This window comes from Carassius gibelio, chromosome B15 (genome assembly GCF_023724105.1).
Source record: "Carassius gibelio isolate Cgi1373 ecotype wild population from Czech Republic chromosome B15, carGib1.2-hapl.c, whole genome shotgun sequence".
Classification (NCBI taxonomy): Eukaryota; Metazoa; Chordata; class Actinopteri; order Cypriniformes; family Cyprinidae; genus Carassius; species Carassius gibelio.
The window spans coordinates 27,313,063-27,334,539 of record NC_068410.1 but is presented as its reverse complement, the minus strand read 5'-3'; the positions used below and the strand labels follow the sequence as shown (position 1 = coordinate 27,334,539).

Sequence of the window (21,477 nt, the reverse complement as noted above, 5' to 3'; positions counted from 1 at the left end):
ATAGTAAAATAACTATTGTATTTTTTTTTTATGTTACTTTAATAAATCTCTATGGCCACACCATTTAAGGTATCCTAAACCCATTTGCAATTTAACATCTTCAGTATATGGCTTCATTTTAAAAAAGTTTGGTGTGAACTACTTGTGTCTTCTTGGAAGAGAATGAATTCATTTACAGGCTGAGTTTATCATAAATCCACAATAACATTTCTGATTTCTGTATCAATCAGTGTTGTTGTTTGTTTATTTTTATTTTTTTTATTTTTCATAGGAAGATAACTGACCCTTTACTCTCCTTTTTAATAAATGAGCTATTTATAGCTGTATTTATAAACTGCTTACTACTGACTATTAATATTGGGACAAGGCTTTATGAAACATGAACTGACTATTTACTAATGAGTGCAGTTATTATAAAGTGTTATCAATGCATTTGCTAATGTTAACAAATTAGACATTATTTTACAGTGTTATCAAATCCCTTAAATGATTTGTAAGTGTTTTGTAATGATTTTATTGACCTACAAGCATTTGTGAAAGTTCTGCTTGCATTACAGCTTAGTCTTGATCTGTGAGCTGAACAGATTTACTGTTACATCCATGAGATTATGTAAATTCAAATAAATATCATGTCACAGGATGTCAGAGGTCAGTTTTAAATTAGTTTGAAATTATTATTTGCAGCACAAATAAGGTTTTTTAGGATTTTTAAAAATCCCTAAAACTGTCAGAAAAGGATAAGGCCTAAGATTTCTATGTGAGTGGCTAAATTTGTTAGTTTTTATAACTATAATGCATAAACTATGAAACTATACAAAATGTATAAAAAAGTACAAGTTATTCTTTTCCAATGTTTTTTATTTATTTATTTTTTATTTTATTTATTTTTTTTATTTTATTTTTTGGATTTACATTTTAAAAAATTAGCCTACGGCAATCATTCTAAACAGCTTGAATAAAACCTGTCAATATTTATTATAGACCACTATAACTGTGTATAATCTAACAAACAAGTTTATTATGAAAATAAAAGTGTGTACACCAGATAAATTGGACGATAAAGAAATGGCTAACAATAGTATAATAGAGCATGTTTTAGGTTTTTAGGCGTTTAGATGCAGAAATGGACAAATCAAATGTAAAATAAAATGTAATTGATTTAATTAAATATAGATTAAGTCTTGTTAGAGCAAAATAATAAATAAATACGTACACACATTAAAAAAGCAGCCAAGATGAATGAGTTTAATTTTTTATATAGATTAAAATTGAAGACAGAAGCAGCTGGTATATGCGGTCACTTAATATTAAAATCCAGTAGATCCACTTCAGATTTATTTCTCAACAGTTTATGTTCACGTGGCTGTTTTCGTTTATATTAGCCAAGCTATTATGTATTTTGAAATAATCTTGTCCGTGCTGTGTTCTTTCTTACGACGAAAGGCAGAATCCTGCAGCTCGAGAGAGAGATATATGTTATTCTGCCAGTCGCGCTTTCAAATAGTCTTGCACACTTAAACGGGTCACAAACACATGCATTTAGCTCGTGTTGTGTTATAATGGATGTATTGTGTGCATTTATGTCAATAATTTATTTTAAAAAGCTCTTAAACAAGAATAAATTCGTTAGTTTTGAACTTGTGACACTGTGCGCGCTGATCGGAGGCAGTGATTTCAGATAGGCAGCCGCAAATATTTCATTTTCACACAAACAGTTCAAAAACATCTTAATTTAGCTCTTGGTGTGCTCTAATTGGTGAATTGTGTGATATCGCTGCAATACTTTATTTTTAATAGCTATAAAACAAGAATAAACTCGTTTTTTTCTGAGCTCGTCATTCCACACGCTGGTGCTCAGAACGGTGATTCATCTCTCGTGTTTCTCACGTATCACTGACCACACATCCATTATTAATGAGCCCTGACCTGATAATAATCATATATGTTGGTTTAGCTTGTCAGTTTGAATTAAATCCAAGTATTTATTTGTATTTTAACCGATTTAAAAGTGAAACCAAAAGACAGTCTCCTCCCCTTTTTAGTCCGGTAACTGCACCTGTAGGGGCGCATTTTCTCTCAGACAATGGAAGTCTAAGCACACACACTCAAACAGATGGACAGAGTGATATGAGATGTCTGACAGTTTTTTAATTTTCTGTTATCCATACAGTGTTGTAAAGTCATGAAACTATGCATATTTACTCAGAATAACTTTTTTTCTGTATGAAAAAAGGTTTTGAAGTGTTTGGAATTTAAAAATGCAGGAAAATTAATAATTCCATCTTTATTGTCATTTAAAAAAATCACCACGACAAAACCATCCAAGCTATCCAAAACCCATTCACAATTTAAGTTCCTCAATGTTTTTTCAACATGTACACCAAGTTTGGTGTGTATAGTGTTACTCTCCTCTGAGCAGTATGCATTAATTCACAGCTAAATGTAAAAAACAATCCACATTCAAATCAAAATAGCCGACTTCCTGTTGGTCGTAGCTGATGACTGTGAATTAGAAAGTTGTCCGTCTTGATAAGAACAATTTTTGTACTGAGTTTGGTGTCTGTAGCTAAAACTAACCCCCTCACTTTTGACAAAAGGTGGCGCTATAGAGTGCCTCTTCCACGCCCTCTTATGAACTTTTGCCAGTGTCTAGCTGTCACTAATACTGATATGTGTTCTGAGTTTGATGAAATTCTAAGCATGTTATATGCCTCAAAATCACCTGAGAAGTATTCCAGTTTGACATGTTGCCACGGCAACAATATTTTTAGATATCAATATCCCCCCAGCAGATTTATATCGGCTGTGTTTTAACATTATTCTGATAAAGTTTGAAGCAAATCGAGTAAAAATAAGATGCTGAATTCAAAGCATTTTGAAAATGACACACTTCCTGCTGCCAGTTGGTGTCGCTATAACTTTGACTCCTAATAGTCACATATATGCGATCAACATCATACAATGAATAATCTGATGAAGTTTGATTAAAATTAGGAAATGTATGTGGATGGTATTAGACACTTCCTGTTTCTCAAGTCTCGCCATAAATTCAACGCCTCGCTACGAGCAAACCGTTCGAGATATTAAAAATCCCCTGGCAATTTTTCATCCCCAATTACTTGAGATCATGTTGACCGAGTTTGGTGGCAATCGAGTAAAAAACCTATGACAAGTATATCAAATTCCAGAGCATGCACTTTTTACATAACTCTAAATAGCTGACTTCCTGTTGGGCGGAGCCTATGACATGCAATACGCAAGTTGTTCGGCACGATGAGATCTATATGTTTACTGAGTTTCATATTAATACGTGCAAGTATGTGTGAGCTATACATCAATATTTATGACTGTGTTCCAGGGGGCGCCGTAGAGCCCCTGTGCCACGCCCAGGTCCCAACCTCTGCAGGCTCCTAAAGGCCACAGATCCAAAGGAGTGTGCAAATTTTCAAGAGTTTTTGAGTATGTTAAGGACTCCAAAAGCCCCCACAACTTTGACGACAAATATGAATAATACACCCTAAATAGCCAACTTCCTGTTGGGCGGAGCCTATGATATGCAATACGAAAGTTGTTTGTATTGATGAGTTCTATATGTGTACCGAGTTTCGTACGTCTACGTACAAGTATGTATGATATATGGCCCTCCATATTCCAGGGGGCGCTGTAGAGCCCCTGTGCCACGCCCGTGTATCAGTCTCTGCCCGGCCCTAATGGCCGCAGGTTCCAATGTGTGTGCCAATTTTCAAGACTTTTTAAGCATGTTAAGGGCCCCAAAAGCCCCCGTAACGTTAGAAAAAAAAAAAAAAAAAAAAAATAAAAAAAAATAATAATAATAAATAATCCTAAGGAAAACAATAGGGCTCTCGCCCTCCAGGCTTGAGCCCTAATTAAAGCTGCAAGCAGCGATGAACGGGCCCTCGCACCCGGGCTCACCGGCAGCGAGTGGCTTTAGTTAATAGGTGAACGGTGAGAAATATGCGTTTAAACTCATAAATATAAGTAGAATATATCAATGTTTATTCCATATATGTGCCAATCTTCCTGTTGCCAGCAGGTGGCGCTATCATTATAATGGAATATTGGCCTTCAGATGTGTTCAGGGCAGGACTTTTATCGAACATGTGAGGTTTGGGGAGGATTGGACATTTTATGCCTGAGTTACAACAACATCCTATTTCATGGCGAAACATCGAAATTTGTCAGTCCGCCATGGACACGCCCTTTAACGAAACCTCAAGATCTTCGCAATTTAAGATCGCAAAAGGCTTTAGATTACACTGACCAAGTTTGGTGTTGATCTGAATAAATATCTAGGAGGAGTTCGTTAAAGTACAACCGCTGAAAATGGCCGAAACAACACTAATTTTGCTGAGAAAATTAGAAGTAACTGACTTCCTGTTGGGATTCGGATTTCGTACCAAGAGACTTTTTCGTAGATATTGGTGTGTTACATGTGTGTACCGATTTTTGTACATGTACGTGAAACATAGCTCGAGGCGCACTCCGTTTAAAGTGTATACGCACTCAGTTGAAAGTGTATAGGTGGCGCTGTCGAGCCATTTTGCCACACTCGATGGAATATTGGCCTTCAGATCTGTTCAGGCCAGGACCCTTATCACACAAGTGAAGTTTGGGCAAGATCGGACATTTTATGCCTGAGTTATAACATCTTTTATTCCCATGGCGAGACATCGAACTTCATCACGGCGCCATGGACATGCCTTTTAACAAAAACTCAAGATCTTCACAACTAAACATCACACAGGTCTTTAGATTAGACTGACCACAAAAAAGACATTGATGTCATAAAATTTCTAGGAGTAGTTTGTCGCAGTGTAAAATATGTAACTTCCTGTTGCCAATAGGTGGCGCTATGACTATAACTGAATATTGGCATGTAGATCTGTTCAGGTCAAGAGTCTTATCCAACATGTGAAGTTTGGGGCAGATTGGACATTGTATGTCTGAGTTACAGCAACTTCCTTTTTCATGGCGAAACATCGAAATTTGTCAGGCCGCCATGGACCCGCCTTTTAACGAAACCTCAAGTCCTTCGCAATTTATTATCGCAAAGGGCTTTAGATTACACTGACCAAGATTGGTGTTGATCTGAATAAATCTCTAGGAGGAGTTCTTTAAAGTACAACCCCTGAAAATGGCAAAAACAACACGAATTTTGAAGGGAAAATTAAAATAACCGACTTCCTGTTGGGATCCGGATTTCGTACCAAGAGACTTTTTTTTAGGTATTGGAGTGTTACATGTGTGTACCAATTTTTGCACATGTACGTGAAACATAGCTCGAGGCGCACTCCGTTGAAAGTGTATAGGTGGCGCTATAGAGCCATTCTGCCACACCCGGTGGAATATTGGCCTGCAAATCTATTCAGGCCAGGACTCTTATCACACATGTGAAGTTTGGGGAAGATCGGACATTTTATGCCTGAGTTATAACATCTTTTATTCCCATGGCGAGACATCGAACTTCGTCGCGGCGCCATGAACAAGCCTTTTAACGAAAACTCAAGATCTTCACAACTGAACATCGCACAGGCATTTAGATTAGACTGACCACAAAAAAGACATTGATGTCATAAAATTTCTAGGAGTAGTTCGTCGCAGTGTAAAATATGTCACTTCCTGTTGCCAATAGGTGGCGCTATGACTATAACTGAATATGGGCATGTCAATCTGTTCAGGTTCGGAGTCTCATCAAACATGTGAAGTTTGGGGCAGATTGGACATTGTATGTGTGAGTTATAGCAACTTCATTTTTCATGGCGAATCATCGAAATTCGCCAGGCCGCCACAGACACGCCCTTCAACGAAAACTCAAGATCTTCGCAATTTAACATCGCAAAGGCCTTTAGATTAGGCATACCAAATTTGGTGTTGATTTGAAGAACTCTCTAGGAGGAGTTCGTTAAAATACAACACATGGAAATGACCAAAATTACACAAAATATGCTCATAATATTAAAAATAACCGACTTCCTGTTGGGTTTAGAATTTCGCTCCAAGAGTCTTTTTTGTAGGTATTGGTGTGTTACATATGTGTGCCAATTTTCGTGCATGTACGTGAAACATAGCTGGAAGGCTGTTGATTTTCTTGGTATAGGTGGCGCTGTCGAGCCATTTTGCCACACCCTCTTCTGAATCCTATATCAGACGAAAATTTTCACCAGGTTTGACGCGTGTGCAAAGTTTCATGACTTTTTGAGCATGTTAAAGCCCTCAAAAATGCGATTCATTCGGGAGAAGAAGAAGAAGAAGAAGAAGAATAATAATTAAAGCTGCAAGCAGCGATGAACGGGCCCTCGCACCCGGGCTCACCGGCAGTGAGTGGCTTTAGTTAATAGGTGAACGGTGAGAAATATGCGTTTAAACTCATAAATATAAGTAGAATATATCAATGTTTATTCCATATATGTGCCAATCTTCCTGTTGCCAGCAGGTGGCGCTATCATTATAATGGAATATTGGCCTTCAGATGTGTTCAGGGCAGGACTTTTATCGAACATGTGAGGTTTGGGGAGGATTGGACATTTTATGCCTGAGTTACAACAACATCCTATTTCATGGCGAAACAATGAAATTTGTCAGGCTGCCATGGACACGCCCTTTAACGAAACCTCAAGATCTTCGCAATTTAAGATCGCAAAAGGCTTTAGATTACACTGACCAAGTTTGGTGTTGATCTGAATAAATATCTAGGAGGAGTTTGTTAAAGTACAACCCCTGAAAATGGCCAAAACAACACTAATTTTGCAGAGAATATTCCAAATAACTGACTTCCTGTTGGGATTCGGACTTCGTACCAAGAGACTTTTTCGTAGATATTGGTGTGTTACATATGTGTACCGATTTTTGTACATGTACGTGAAACATAGCTCAAGGCGCACTCCGTTTAAAGTGTATACGCACTCCGTTGAAAGTGTATAGGTGGCGCTATTGAGCCATTTTGCCACACTCGATGGAATATTGGCCTTCAGATCTGTCCAGGCCAGGACCCTTATCACACAAGTGAAGTTTGGGCAAGATCGGACATTTTATGCCTGAGTTATAACATCTTTTATTCCCATGGCGAGACATTGAACTTCATCACGGCGCCATGGACACACCTTTTAACAAAAACTCAAGATCTTCACAACTAAACATCACACAGGTCTTTAGATTAGACTGACCACAAAAAAGACATTGATGTCATAAAATTTCTAGGAGTAGTTTGTCGCAGTGTAAAATATGTAACTTCCTGTTGCCAATAGGTGGCGCTATGACTATAACTGAATATTGGCATGTAGATCTGTTCAGGTCAAGAGTCTTATCCAACATGTGAAGTTTGGGGCAGATTGGACATTGTATGTCTGAGTTACAGCAACTTCCTTTTTCATGGCGAAACATCGAAATTTGTCAGGCCGCCATGGACCCGCCCTTTAACGAAACCTCAAGTCCTTCGCAATTTATTATCGCAAAGGGCTTTAGATTACACTGACCAAGTTTGGTGTTGATCTGAATAAATCTCTAGGAGGAGTTCGTTAAAGTACAACCCCTGAAAATGGCAAAAACAACAGCAATTTTGAAGGGAAAATTCAAAATAACCGACTTCCTGTTGGGATCCGGATTTCGTACCAAGAGACTTTTTTGTAGGTATTGGAGTGTTACATGTGTGTACCAATTTTTGTACATGTACGTGAAACATAGCTCGAGGCGCACTCCGTTGAAAGTGTATAGGTGGCGCTATAGAGCCATTCTGCCACACCCGGTGGAATATTGGCCTGAAGATCTGTTCAGGCCAGGACTCTTATCACACATGTGAAGTTTGGGGTAGATCGGACATCTTATGCCTGAGTTATAACATCTTTTATTCGCATGGCGAGACATCGAACTTCGTCGCGGCGCCATGAACAAGCCTTTTAACGAAAACTCAAGATCTTCACAACTGAACATCGCACAGGCATTTAGATTAGACTGACCACAAAAAAGACATTGATGTCATAAAATTTCTAGGAGTAGTTCGTCGCAGCGTAAAATATGTCACTTCCTGTTGCCAATAGGTGGCGCTATGACTATAACTTAATATGGGCATGTCAATCTGTTCAGGTTCGGAGTCTCATCAAACATGTGAAGTTTGGGGCAGATTGGTCATTGTATGTGTGAGTTATAGCAACTTCATTTTTCATGGCGAATCATCGAAATTCGCCAGGCCGCCACGGACACGCCCTTCAACGAAAAGTCAGGATCTTCGCAATTTAACATCGCAAAGGCCTTTAGATTAGGCATACCAAATTTGGTGTTGATTTGAAGAACTCTCTAGGAGGAGTTCGTTAAAATACAACACATGGAAATGACCAAAATTACACAAAATATGCTCATAATATTAAAAATAACCGACTTCCTGTTGGGTTTAGAATTTCGCTCCAAGAGTCTTTTTTGTAGGTATTGGTGTGTTACATATGTGTGCCAATTTTCGTGCATGTACGTGAAACATAGCTGGAAGGCTGTTGATTTTCTTGGTATAGGTGGCGCTGTCGAGCCATTTTGCCACACCCTCTTCTGAATCCTAAATTAGACGAAAATTTTCACCAGGTTTGACGAGTGTGCAAAGTTTCATGACTTTTTGAGCATGTTAAAGCCCTCAAAAATGCGATTCATTCGGGAGAAGAAGAAGAAGAAGAAGAAGAAGAATAATAATAAAAAACAAAGCAGATACAAGAGGGTCCTCGCACCTCGGTGCTCGGGCCCTAATAAAAAACAAAGCAGATACAAGAGGGTCCTCGCACCTCGGTGCTCGGGCCCTAATAATAATGATAATAATAATAATAATAAACGGAGCAATTCCAAGAGGGTCCTCACACCATCGGTGCTCGGGCCCTAATAAACGGAGCAATTCCAAGAGGGTCCTCGCACCATCGGTGCTCGGGCCCTAATTAAAGCTGCAAGCAGCGATGAACGGGCCCTCGCACCCGGGCTCACCACCACCCGGTGCCCATAGGAGGAACCGTGAACGTTGGGCCATATGCTTATAAAATAGTAAATATTTTTGTCACATTTCCTGCTGCCAACATGTGGCGTTATGATTATAACTGAATATCGCCATGTAAATGTCTTTAGGTCAGGACTCTTACCAAACATGCAAAGTTTCAGGCAGATCCGACATCTCATGTTTAAGTTAGTTTGAAATAAGTCATTCCTGTTGCCAGAAGGCGTCGCTATACTTATAATTGAATATTGGACTTTAGTTGTGTTCAGGGCAGGACTCTTATAAAACATGTGAAGTTTGGGTCAGATTGGGAATTGTATGCATGAGTTACAACAACTGCCTGTTTCATAGTATTAATAGCATCGTTTAGCACATAGTAAGTGTTAGAATGTTCGAAAATAATTCTAGCATGATTAGCACACAATGGCAAATTTTATTGTGCTGCAAATAGTGCATAGAATTGTTAAACATGACACTTCCTGTTGCCAGCAGGTGGCGCTATGACTATAACTGAATACGGGCATGCTGATGTGTTCAGTACGGGACTATTGTCAAAAGTTTGGGGCAGATCAGACGTTGCTAGTTTGAGTTACAACAACTTCCTTATTCAATGCCATAGTTGCATGCTTTAACACTTAGCTAAGTGTTGCTAGCATGTTTTATTATGCTTCTAGCATGTTGCCAGCCTATTTAACCCTTTTGGACACTTTTTAAAATTTATTCTTATGAGTTCATAACAGTGTTAACCTTGTCACTTCCTCTTACCAGCAGGTAGCGCTATGACTATTACTGAATTTGTTAATGGGTGTGTGTCCGGAACAGGACACCTATCACACATATGAAGTTTGGGGAAGATTGGACATTGCTTGCCTGAGTTACAGCAACTTCCTTTTTCACTACATTATTAGCATGCTTTAGCACTAAGCTAAATGTTGCTAGCATGTATTAGTATGTATCTAGTATGTTGCCAGCCTATGTAACACTTGTTTACACTTTTTAATATGTTCCTAGGAGTCTGTAACAGTGTTAACCATGTCACTTCCTGTTACCAGTAGGTGGCGCTAAGACTATAATTGAATTTGGTCATGGGTGTTTGTTCAGAGCAGAACACCTATCACACGTGTGCAGTTTGGGCAAGATCGGACATTGCTTGCCTTCGTTTCAGCAACTTTCTTTTTCACTACATTATTAGCACGCTTTAACACTTAGCTAATGTTGCTAGCATGTATTAGTATGTATCTAGTATGTTGCCAGCCTATTTAACACTTGTTTACACTTTTTAATATGTTCCTAGGCGTCTGTAATAGTGTTAACCATGTCACTTCCTGTTAACAGCAGGTGGCGCTATGACTATAACTGAATTTGATCATGGTTGTTTGTTCAGGACAGAACACCTATCACATGTGTGAAGTTTGGGGAAGATCGGACATTGTTTGCCTTTTTTACAGCAACTTCCTTTTTCACTGCCTTAGTAGAATAATTTAACACTTAGCTAAGTGTTGCTAGCATCTTTCGTTATGTTTCTAGCATGCTGTCAGCCTATTTAACACTTATTGACACTTTTTAATTTGTTCTTAGAAGTCCATAACAGTGTTAACCTTGTCACTTCCTGTTACCAGCAGGTGGCGCTATGACTATAACTGAATTTGGTCATGGGTGTTTGTTCAGAACAGAAAACCTATCACACGTGTGAAGTTTGGGGAAGATCGGACATTGCTTGCCTGAGTTACAGAAACTTATTAGCATGCTTTAACACTAAGCTAAGTGTTGCTAGCATGTATTAGTATGCATCTAGTATGTTGCCAGCCTATTTAACACTTGTTTACACTTTTTAATATGTTCCTAGGAGTCTGAAACAGTGTTAACCTTGTCACTTCCTGTTACCAGCAGGTGGCACTATGACTTTTACTGAATTTGGTCATGGGTGTTTGTTCAGAGCAGAACACCCATTACACGTGTGCAGTTTGTGAAAGATCGGACATTGCTTGCCTTAGTTACAGCAACTTTTTTTTTCACTACATTATTAGCATGCTTTAACACTTAGCTAATGTTGCTAGCATGTATTAGTATGTATCTAGTATGTTGCCAGCCTATTTAACACTTGTTTACACTTTTAATATGTTCCTAGGAGTCTGTAATAGTGTTAACCATGTCACTTCCTGTTACCACCAGGTGGCGCTATGACTATAACTGAATTTGGTCATGGTTTTTTGTTCAGGACAGAACACCTATCACACGTGTGAAGTTTGGGGAAGATCGGACATTGCTTGCCTTTTTTACAGCAACTTCCTTTTTCACTGCCTTAGTAGAATGCTTCAACACTAAGATAAGTGTTGCTAGCATCTTTCGTTATGTTTCTAGCATGCTGCCAGCCTATTTAACACTTATTGACACTTTTTAATTTGTTCTTAGAAGTCCATAACAGTGTTAACCTTGTCACTTCCTGTTACCAGCAGGTGGCGCTATGACTATAATTGAATTTGGTCATGGTTGTTTGTTCAGGACAGAACACCTATCCCACGTGTGAAGTTTGGCGAAGATCGGACATTGCTTGCCTGAGTTACAGCAACTTCCTTTTTCACTACATTAGTAGCGTGCTTTAGCATTAAGCTGTGTTGCTAGCATGTATTAGTATGTATCTAGTATGTTGCCAGCCTATTTAACACTTGTTGATGCTTTTTAATATGTTCCTAGGAGTCCATAACAGTGTTAACCTTGCCACTTCCTGTTACCAGCAGGTGGCGCTATGACCATAACTGAATTTGGTCATGGGTGTTTGTTCAGGACAGAACACCTATCACATGTGTGAAGTTTGGGGAAGATCGGACATTGCATGCCTGAGTTACAGAAACTTCCTGTTTCACGGCAAAACATCAAATTTTGTCAGGCCGCCAGGGACACACCCCTTGACGAAAACTCAAAACCTTCGCAATTTAACATCACAAAGGTCTTATGATGACCCTCACCAAATTTTAAGATAATCCGATTAAAACTGTAGGAGGAGTTCGTCAAAGTATGAGGCATGGAAATGGAAAAAACTGCACAAAAATCATACAGGAAATTCAAAATAACTTACTTCCTGTTGGGTTTTGGATTTTGTACCAAGAGACTTTTTTGTAGGTAATGGTGTGTTACATGTGTGTACCGATTTTCATGAATGTACGTGAAACACAGCTCGACGAGCACTCTGTTGAAATTTAACAGGTGGCGCTATCGAGCCATTTTGCCACACCCACTTCTGAAACCTATATCAGATGTAAATTTTGCCAGTCCTGATGCCTGTGCAAAGTTTCGTGAGTTTTGGAGCATGTTCATGACGGAGAAGAAGAAGAAGAAGAAGAAGAAGAAGAAGAAGAAGAATAAACGGAGCAATTCCAATAGGGTCTTCGCACTGCAGTGCTCGGGCCCTAATAAACGGAGCAGATACAATAGGGTCCTCACACCTTCGGTGCTCGGGCCCTAATTAAAGCTGCAAGCAGCGATGAACGGGCCCTCGCACCCGGGCTCCCCGCCAGCGAGTGGCATTAGTAAAAAGGTTAACGGTGAGAAATATGCTTTTAAAGTCATAAATATGATTGGAATATATCAAAGTATATTCCTTATATGTTCCAATCTTCCTGTTGCCAGCAGGTGGCGCTATCATTATTATGGAATATTGGCCTTCAGATGTGTTCAGACCAGGACTCTTTATCGAACAAGTTTGGTGAAGATTGAACAATTTATGCCTGAGTTATAACAACTTCTCTTGCTGAGGCGAGACATCAAACTTGTCATGGCGCCATGGACACGCCCTTTAACAAAAACTCAAGATCTTCAAAAGTTAACATTGCACAGGCCTTTAGATTAGACGGACCACACAATATATATTAATCTCAAAAAAATTCTAGGAGTAGTTTGTCGCAGCGTAAAAGATGTCACTTCCTGTTGCCAGCAGGTGGCACTATGACTATAACTGAATATGGCCATGTAGATCTGTTAAGGGCAGAAGTCTTATCTAACATGTGAAGATTGGGGCATATTGGATATTGTATGTCTGAGTTACAGCAAGTTCCTTTTTCATGGCGAAACATCAAAATTTGTCAGGCCGCAACGGACACGCCCTTTAGCGAAACCTCAAGATCTTCACAATTTAACATCGCAAAGGCCTTTAGATTACACTGACCAAGTATGGTGTTGATCTGAATAAATCTCTAGGAGGAGTTCGTTAAAGTACAACCCCTGAAAATTTCGAAAACAAAACCAATTTTGCAGAGAAAATTATAAATAACCGACTTCCTGTTGGGATTCGGATTTCATACCAAGATACTTTTTTGTAGATATTGGTGTGTTACATGTGTGTGCCGATTTTTGTACATGTACGTGAAACATAGCTCGAGGCGCGCTATGTTGAAAGTGTATAGGTGGCGCTATCGAGCCATTTTGCCACACCCAATGGAATATTGGCCTTCAGTTGTGTTCAGGCCAGGACTCTTATCAAACATGTGAAGTTTGGGGAAGATCAGACATTTTATGCCTGAGTTTCAAATTTTATTCCCATGGCGAGACATCAAATTTTGTCACGTCGCCAAGGTCACGCCCTTTATCGAAAACTCAAGATATTCACAATTCACTATTGCAAAGGCCTTTAGATAAATCGGACCATAACACAATTTTGATTTTATTAGATTTCTAGGAGTAGTTCATTGCTGTGTAAAGCATTCACTTCCTGTTGCCAGCAGGTGGCGCTATGACTATAACTAAATTTGGCAATGTTGATCTGTTCAGGTCAGGAGTCTTATCAAACATGTGAAGTTTGGTGCAGATTGGACATTTTATGTCTGAGTTATAGCAACTTCATTTTTCATGGCGAATCATCGAAATTCGCCAGGCCACCACGGACACACCCCTAAACGAAAACTCTAGATCTTCGAAATTTAACATCGGAAAGGCCTTTAGATTACACTGACAAACTTTGGTGTTGATCTGTATAAATCTCTAGGAGGAGTTCGTTAAAGTACAACCCCCGAAAATGGCAAAAACGACAAAATTTTTGTTAAGAAAAAAAATAACTGACTTCCTGTTGGGATTTGGATTTCATACCAAGAGACTTTTTTGTAGATATTGGTGTGTTACATGTGTGTACCGATTTTCGTACAAGTATGTGAAACGTAGCTCAAGATTAACTTGAAAATTTATAGGTGGCACTGTCGAGCCATTTTACCACACCCACCTTAGCAAACCATTGCATACCTAATCATTTGCCAGTTCTGACGTGTGTGCCAAGTTTCATGACTTTTCGAGAAAGTTTCAGAAAAAAAATAAAATAATAATAAACGACAGAAACAAGAGGGTCCTCGCACCATCGGTGCTCGGGCCCTAATAATAATACAAAAAAGCAGATACAAGAGGGTCCTCGCACCTCGGTAATAAAGAGTTTAACTAGAATAATCAAATGTCAGAATAATAATACCTAGAAACTGGCATACAACCAATTTGCATTCCAACCTAAATTTGAGGTAATAATAAAATGGAGTCAGATTAAATAATACAATGGTGTCAGATTAAATAATACAATGGAGACAGATTTGAGTTTAACCTAAAATGAATAACTCTACGCGCTGAAAGACCGAACACTAGGGGTGCTCCGATCACGATCGGCCGATCGTTAATGCGCATCTCGTCAGTAAAGCCGGTTTTCTAATCAGCGGTTAATTCCATCAGGTGCGTGATTTCACATAGAGCAGCTGTTACTACACAGAGCCTTTGTTAACTGAGAAGATGCACCAAAAAACGCTGAAAATTAACGTGATTTGCGCATCTTCTCTATTAACAACGGCTCTGTGTAGTAACAGCTGCTCTATGTGAAATCAGGCACCTGATGGAATTAACCGCTGATTAGAAAACCGGCTTTACTGACGAGAAGCGCATAACGATCGGCCGATCGTGATCGGAGCACCCCTACCGAACACGCAGGAAACTTTCATCCATCACTGGATACCTTCCTTGGGCCAAGTGCCTGGACCTTACAGTAGCGATCAAAGAAACTTTATACATGTTTGTAAATGTTTATGGTTTGTGTAAATACCTCTTCCTCTTCCTCTTCCTCTTCCTCTTCTGCTTGAACCTCTGGAGCCACGCCCCCTTCCACGGATTGTTGGAGCAGAAGTGTACTCTTCATCTGATTCCACAGCAATGTCAGCTGACTCATCTGATAGGTTGAGGTCATCATCTCTAACAGAATCACTGCAGTCCCTATGAGCTTTTGCACGAATAATAGCCTGAAACAAAATGAATGTTGCTAGGTTAATTTACATAGGAATGTTAGTAAATTATGAATGTGAAAAGAAGTTAGTGTACTGTATAGCGAGAAAAATAAATAAGAGACCTCTTGCACTTCCTCATCCTCTTCTGCTGTGTTCCTCTTTGAGTCTCGAAACTGTCGAATCTAAAGACACATGTAAGTAAAGGTGAGACCCTGTATTATCGTCTGAGCCAAGATTTATTGACTGAGATGTGCACACAAGAGAAGCTTCCAAAGCAGTCCACTGTTCCAAAATCATTCTTACATAACTGACCTTAAAATAAGTCCTATAATACATTTTAATGTACTAAACACACACACACACATTTATATATATTTCCACCGTAGGAACTTTACCCAGGAACTAGGGACTTTGACCTGGTACAAGGTGTGTTTCCACCACAGGAACCAGGAACTAAATGAAGTTCCGGGTAAAAAAAAATGCCCCCCAGAAAGTCCCTGCTGGTGAGGTAGTACTTTTTCAAAGTTCCGAAACTTTCGGGGGCGAAACCACCATTTATTTTGATCATTTTCAAAATATTACTGTTATTGTATCATAAAATGTCATTTTAAAAGTATTTCAGGCTAGAATGTAGTAGTTTAAAACTCAAATATGTGGTTTATCCCTCTGGAGTCAATTTATTTTTATTTATTTTTTTGTAGAAAATAAGATTGTTAAAAGGATTTCTGTAGGATTGTGTGACTGGAGTAATGATGCAAAAAATTCAGTTTGAAAGTCAGCTTTGATTTTTCCTAATAAACTGTTTAACTGCTCCCCCAAGTGGATATTAAATTATGTTGTGGGATACTTGAATACATTCTAAATAAACTACAAAACATAACATTATATAGATTTATTTTGTCCTCACATTCTTTCTTATAACTCCTCCCTCTCAGTGGCACAGATGACTGAAAGGCTCATTATGCAGCTCATTATGCAGGCCTTTGTCTTCTCAGGTGTAAATCACAATGATATTCATGATAGTTGACACCTACTCACATATGACTTTTACCAACAAAAAGTGTCGTAGATAATTTAATTCAATATATTGTTTTCTGTGAGTAAACAAGATGATTTTCACATAATTTAGAAAGAAAAATTCTAGGCGACAAGCTCCAGTTCTCAAAAGTCCCGGGAACTAATGTTCTGTATGTTTTTTATTGCCTTATTCAAGTGATTTAACATTTTTAGTTTTTCACTAACCACGCATAACATTTTTTTTCTCAAAAACACAATCATGTACATACATGCTGCACACATATTATTATAGCCCAGTATGTGCTGATTACAGTGAGATTAGACTTTAGCCATTTAGGTATTTATAAGAAACTGAAAAAAGCACAAATGTCAGGGCATGACAAAACTTCTCCAGGCCCCAAAAATACCCTTAGACTCCAGAGGGTTATTTACAAAGACAGCGCCTATTTTAAAAATGTGTTTCCCCGATTTCGAAGATGCGAGCTCCACGCGTTCAGTGGGAGCTCAGTTAACATGTATCCGCTGAGAGCAGCCTCACCTCGGCTAGACCATCTGATATGTGCCGCTGGCTTTGATGTCTCTTTAGTGGTTAAACATAAAATATAATTAGTTTATGGTAAATCTAACAGGTTATCTTTGGTCTGTATTCAATTTATCTATATGTTAAAATGAAAATAAAAAAGGCAAACTGATATAATATTTCATTTCATTGTAATGGCTGTATATATACACATATCCCTGAACTAAGTACATTTCTGCAACTGTTATTATGTTTAAATGAAAACGAAAGGAGGCAGTGTTATTTTATATCATAATTCGTTTTATTGTCAATATACAGTGAGGAAAATTGCAGTAGCCAAGGCGAGCTGACTGATGTTATCAAGCACACTGCTGTTTGCGGTTTGCATTGTCGCAGAACTCAAACTCCCAAGTCGAATGCATAAAGTCTGAACTACCGAGGATGAACGTCCAAAATCAGAGTACTTTGTGCACCAGTCTATTTGCCTAATCTCCCTGGTACTTTAGACCACGGTGGAAACACAGAAAGCAACAGGTCTTGGGGGAAAATAGTTCCTAGGGAAAAAAGTTCCTGGTAACCATGTTCTGGGTAATTTTGGTGGAAAAGTGGCATAATTAGCACAGGCAATAGCAGGGCAACTCCTGAAATTGAAACTACAGTTCGCACTTAAGTGCAAGATGGGTGCAATGCAAATAGCACGGACTCCTTCTTAGTCTAATTATTCATACTGTGCAGTTATTATATTTTAACATTAGTAAACAATCAATTCATGATTTATAATGCTTTATCCCTACATTAATAGACATTAATAAGCAGTTTCTAAGACTACAGGAGCACTGAGCAGCATAGAGCGCACTCTCGCGGCTCTAGACGGTAACGGTAAGTCACACCTGGTGATAAGTCGCAAGAACTATGTGAAAAAGTGTGACTTATAGTCCGGAAAATATGGTAAGTAACTGATTTATAATCTATTTAAATGCACATTTATACATCTTATTTATACACAGCAATATTGTTATCAAATGCTTTATTAACAGGTATTCCTACTATAATTTATGATTAAAGGGATACTTTACCCCAAAATGAAAATTTGGTCATTAATCCCTTACCCCCATGTTGTTCCAAACCTGTAAAAGATTAATTCGTCTTCAGAACAGAATGTAAGATATTTTGGATAAAACCGGGAGGCTTGAGACTGTCCCATAGAGGTTTGTAACAACATGGGGGTAAGTGTTTAATGACCAAATTTGGTAACACTTTATAATAACTGCACACTATTAATCATCAATTAAGCATTAGTAAACAGATAATTCATAATTTATAAAGCATTAATAGACAGTAATAAGCAGTTTATAAATAAAGATATAAATGCTTTATTCTTGGTTTAAAAGCATATCTAGAATGTGTTTAATAATTGTATTTTCATACTTCATTCATGATCAATGTATCATTTTTCAATGAAGTATAGCATTATTTACAAACCAGTTATTTAGGAGTTGCCAGTGATTCACAAGATCACAAGAAATGTAGTAAATTCAGGTAGTTATAAAGCATTTAGTAGTGGTCAGTTAACTATTTATGTGAGCTCATCTAAAGTGAGTACTAGTTATGCCTTGTAAAGCATTTATAAAGGATATTTAAAGGCTCAGTTATCTTCTAAACAAAAAACGGAAACAAACACAACACAGTGATACAGAACATAGAAATATTAACAGCCTTTAAATCTAATTTGTAAAAGCTTTACAAGGCATAAATAGTCCTCACTTTAGATGAGCTCACAAAAATAGTTAACTAACAACTACATATGTTTTATAACTACCTGAATTAACCCTGAATTACAGTAGAAATGCATGTTAATAAACCATTTATTAACACTATAAGTAACTATTACTATATGTCTGAATAAAAAGATGTATGAATGCACATTTAAATAGTTTATTAATCATTTACTTACAATTTCTAAGTGATCTTATGAACCACTGACAACTCCTTAATAACTGGTGTGTAAATAATGCTATACTTAATTTAGAAATGATAAATTGATCATTAATAAAGTATGAAAAAAAAAATTATTAAATACATAATAGATATGCTTTTAAATCAGGTATAAAGCATTTATATCTGTATTTATAAACTGCTTATAAATGTCTATTAATACTTTATAAATAATGAATTAACTGTTTCCTAATGCTTAACTAATGATTAATAGCATGCATTTATTATAAAGTGTTACCCAAAACTTTCATTTTTGGGGTGGAGTATCCCTTTAATTCAGGTACCATATTTTCCGGATTATAAGGCGCACCTTCAACGAATTGCCTATTTTAGCACGGTTTTCATATATAGGGGACATCGGATTAAAAGGCGCATAGAATAGAAGATACTACAGTCAAACGTTTGACTGGGTTTGCATTATGCATCCACTAGATGGAGCTGTGCTAAAGGGAATTTCTTACACTATTACTATATGTCTAAATAATCAGATATATAAATGTACATTTAAATAGCTTATTAATATTACTAACACTTTCTAATAAGGCTGGGCGATAAATAGATTTTATTGATTAACTCGAATGTGTGGTTTACATCGATTTGTTTAAATGAAAATCGGTTTTCTATTTAACATCCACCAACACTCCACTCAGGGCTACTGTAGTTGCGAATGGGCTCAAACATCCCCCCGCGCGTTTGCCATAGAGATATATGGGAAGCTAAACACACTGCAAGTAGGATGAAACAGCACAGTATTAAAGTGTTCGCGCTAGGGCTTAAACGATTCCTCGAGTAACTCGATTACAAAAATGTATCGAGGCAAATTCCTCTGCCTCGAAGCCTCTCTTAATTTATTTTAAATCTCACGTCAGGTTCTTTCGCAATTATTTTTTTGTGACACAACGCATTTATATCACCCACAAAGCGGAAGGAGACACAAGCCCTGCATCCGAAGTCGCTTACTGCAAGGATTCAGCAGTGTTTTGATTTTAGGGCGCGGGCAAACATAAAGAGAATGTCGTGGCATGTGTCCATTGCAAGATAGAGCTGGCATACCACAACTAGGGCCCTATGATTTCCGCGATGCAGAAAACGCGGAGGGAATCACGGAATCCAGTCATAAAAACAGATTTTTACAGTTTAACACGGAATGGCATGGAAATTTGTCAAATTTTGAATGAATTAATCAAAAATAGGTCATTGCACTTACATCAAATCACGATATGGACTAATATCTGTAAATATTAAGCCGGAACAGTTTATTTAAATATGAATCCTGCATGTTCTGCGTGTCTCTGTTTAATGAATGGAGCAGAAGCGAGCCTTCCTTTATTAACACACACAAATTATTTATTGATAATGTAGTAGCACTGTAAGATTACATTTGTTTGAATGCATTATTGTGAAAGCAATTGAGTTTGAATCTGTTTAAACCATGCTTAAACCCGAAAATAATCAGTAAAAGAAAGAGACAAACTCTTAACATCCCGCTTGACTCTTGCAGTCATTGTAACCTTCTGATCAAGCTAAATATGTTTAACATGAATTCTTGCTGAATATACAGTTATATTATGGGCTGTTGTAATATCGTGGTGTCTCTCACATAAAAAATATATCTACAGAAAGCTTGAAATGTTTTTTAAATGAAAACGAATTGTGTAATCTGTGAATGTTGCATTTCTCTCGTCGGAGAGAGCCAGCACTGTGAATTTCATCCTGCAACCGACAATATTTTTTTTATTAATAAATAATTAAAATGTCTAATTTTTCACAATTATTAGGCTACTTCTGCATGTGCTTTATATTAAGCGCGGAATATATTAAGATTTGATTATGTATTTGATTTTTGGCTGTGCAGAACGGTGTGTTACTGGGCTGAAACATGCTTGCACTCAGCAGCACTCCTCTTTGTATTCATTATTTTCTCGCAGCCCATATTATTATTTTCACAAGACCATAATGATAATAAATCATCAATTAATAATTAATAATTATTTTAGGAAAATCCTTGTTATTTTTGATCGTGGGTGTTTGCAGAAGGCTTTAAGACCAGGTTCCCGCCTCACAGCGCACGGAATAGAGTCCTGCACGGGTTCGGGTACCCGCAAATTTGGTTGAAACGGGTGAAAAATATCCAACTGTGTCAGATACGGGTCGGGTTGGACACAGCGGAAACACGGGTCTAAACACGGGTTCCAAACAGTCACTTAAAAATAGGCCTCAGCCTAGCAGTTCAGTCAATGTACTGTTTGAGTACATGAATTACTCCGGGATATTGGTTTTTTGAACTTAGAGGGAGTGTCAGCCACATTAAAACAGTTAACAGCTTAAGTCATTTGTGGATTAATGCGTATTAGAGATGCGAACCGTTTAAAACGATTCAGTTCGATTTGGTGAACTGAATGATTCGTTCGCGAACTGGATATCCAGACTGCTTTGATTTGAACTCTCTCTCACACAGACACGGAAGAGAAGGAAATGCTGAATAAAGTTGTTGTTTTTGCTATTTTTGGACCAAAATGTATTATCGATGCTTCAAAAAATTCTAACTGACCCTCTGATGTCACATGGACTACTTTGATGATGTTTTTCTTACCTTTCTGGACATGGACAGTATACCATACACCAGTGATGGAGTACTCGAGTCCGACTCGAGTCACTATTCTTTGGACTCGAGTCCGACTCGAGACTCCATTCTCTGGACTCGTGACTCGACTTGGACTCGT

At 38.0% G+C, this 21,477-nt stretch overlaps 1 protein-coding gene across 5 annotated transcripts in view; it reads right to left on the bottom strand.

The window, feature by feature from the left end:
- Window positions 1-21,477, bottom strand: part of mre11a (MRE11 homolog A, double strand break repair nuclease) — a 320,741-nt gene that overhangs the window by 120,477 nt on the left and 178,787 nt on the right. For 4 of the 5 annotated variants that reach the window (XM_052576125.1, XM_052576126.1, XM_052576122.1 and 1 more), the window contains exons 14-15: window positions 15,345-15,404; window positions 15,045-15,237 (exon numbers count right to left, since the gene is read on the bottom strand). In XM_052576125.1, coding sequence (XP_052432085.1) covers window positions 15,045-15,237; window positions 15,345-15,404 — 253 coding nt within the window. The remainder of the gene's footprint in view (window positions 1-15,044; window positions 15,238-15,344; window positions 15,405-21,477) is intronic. The other variant, XM_052576123.1, reaches the window with a different exon arrangement.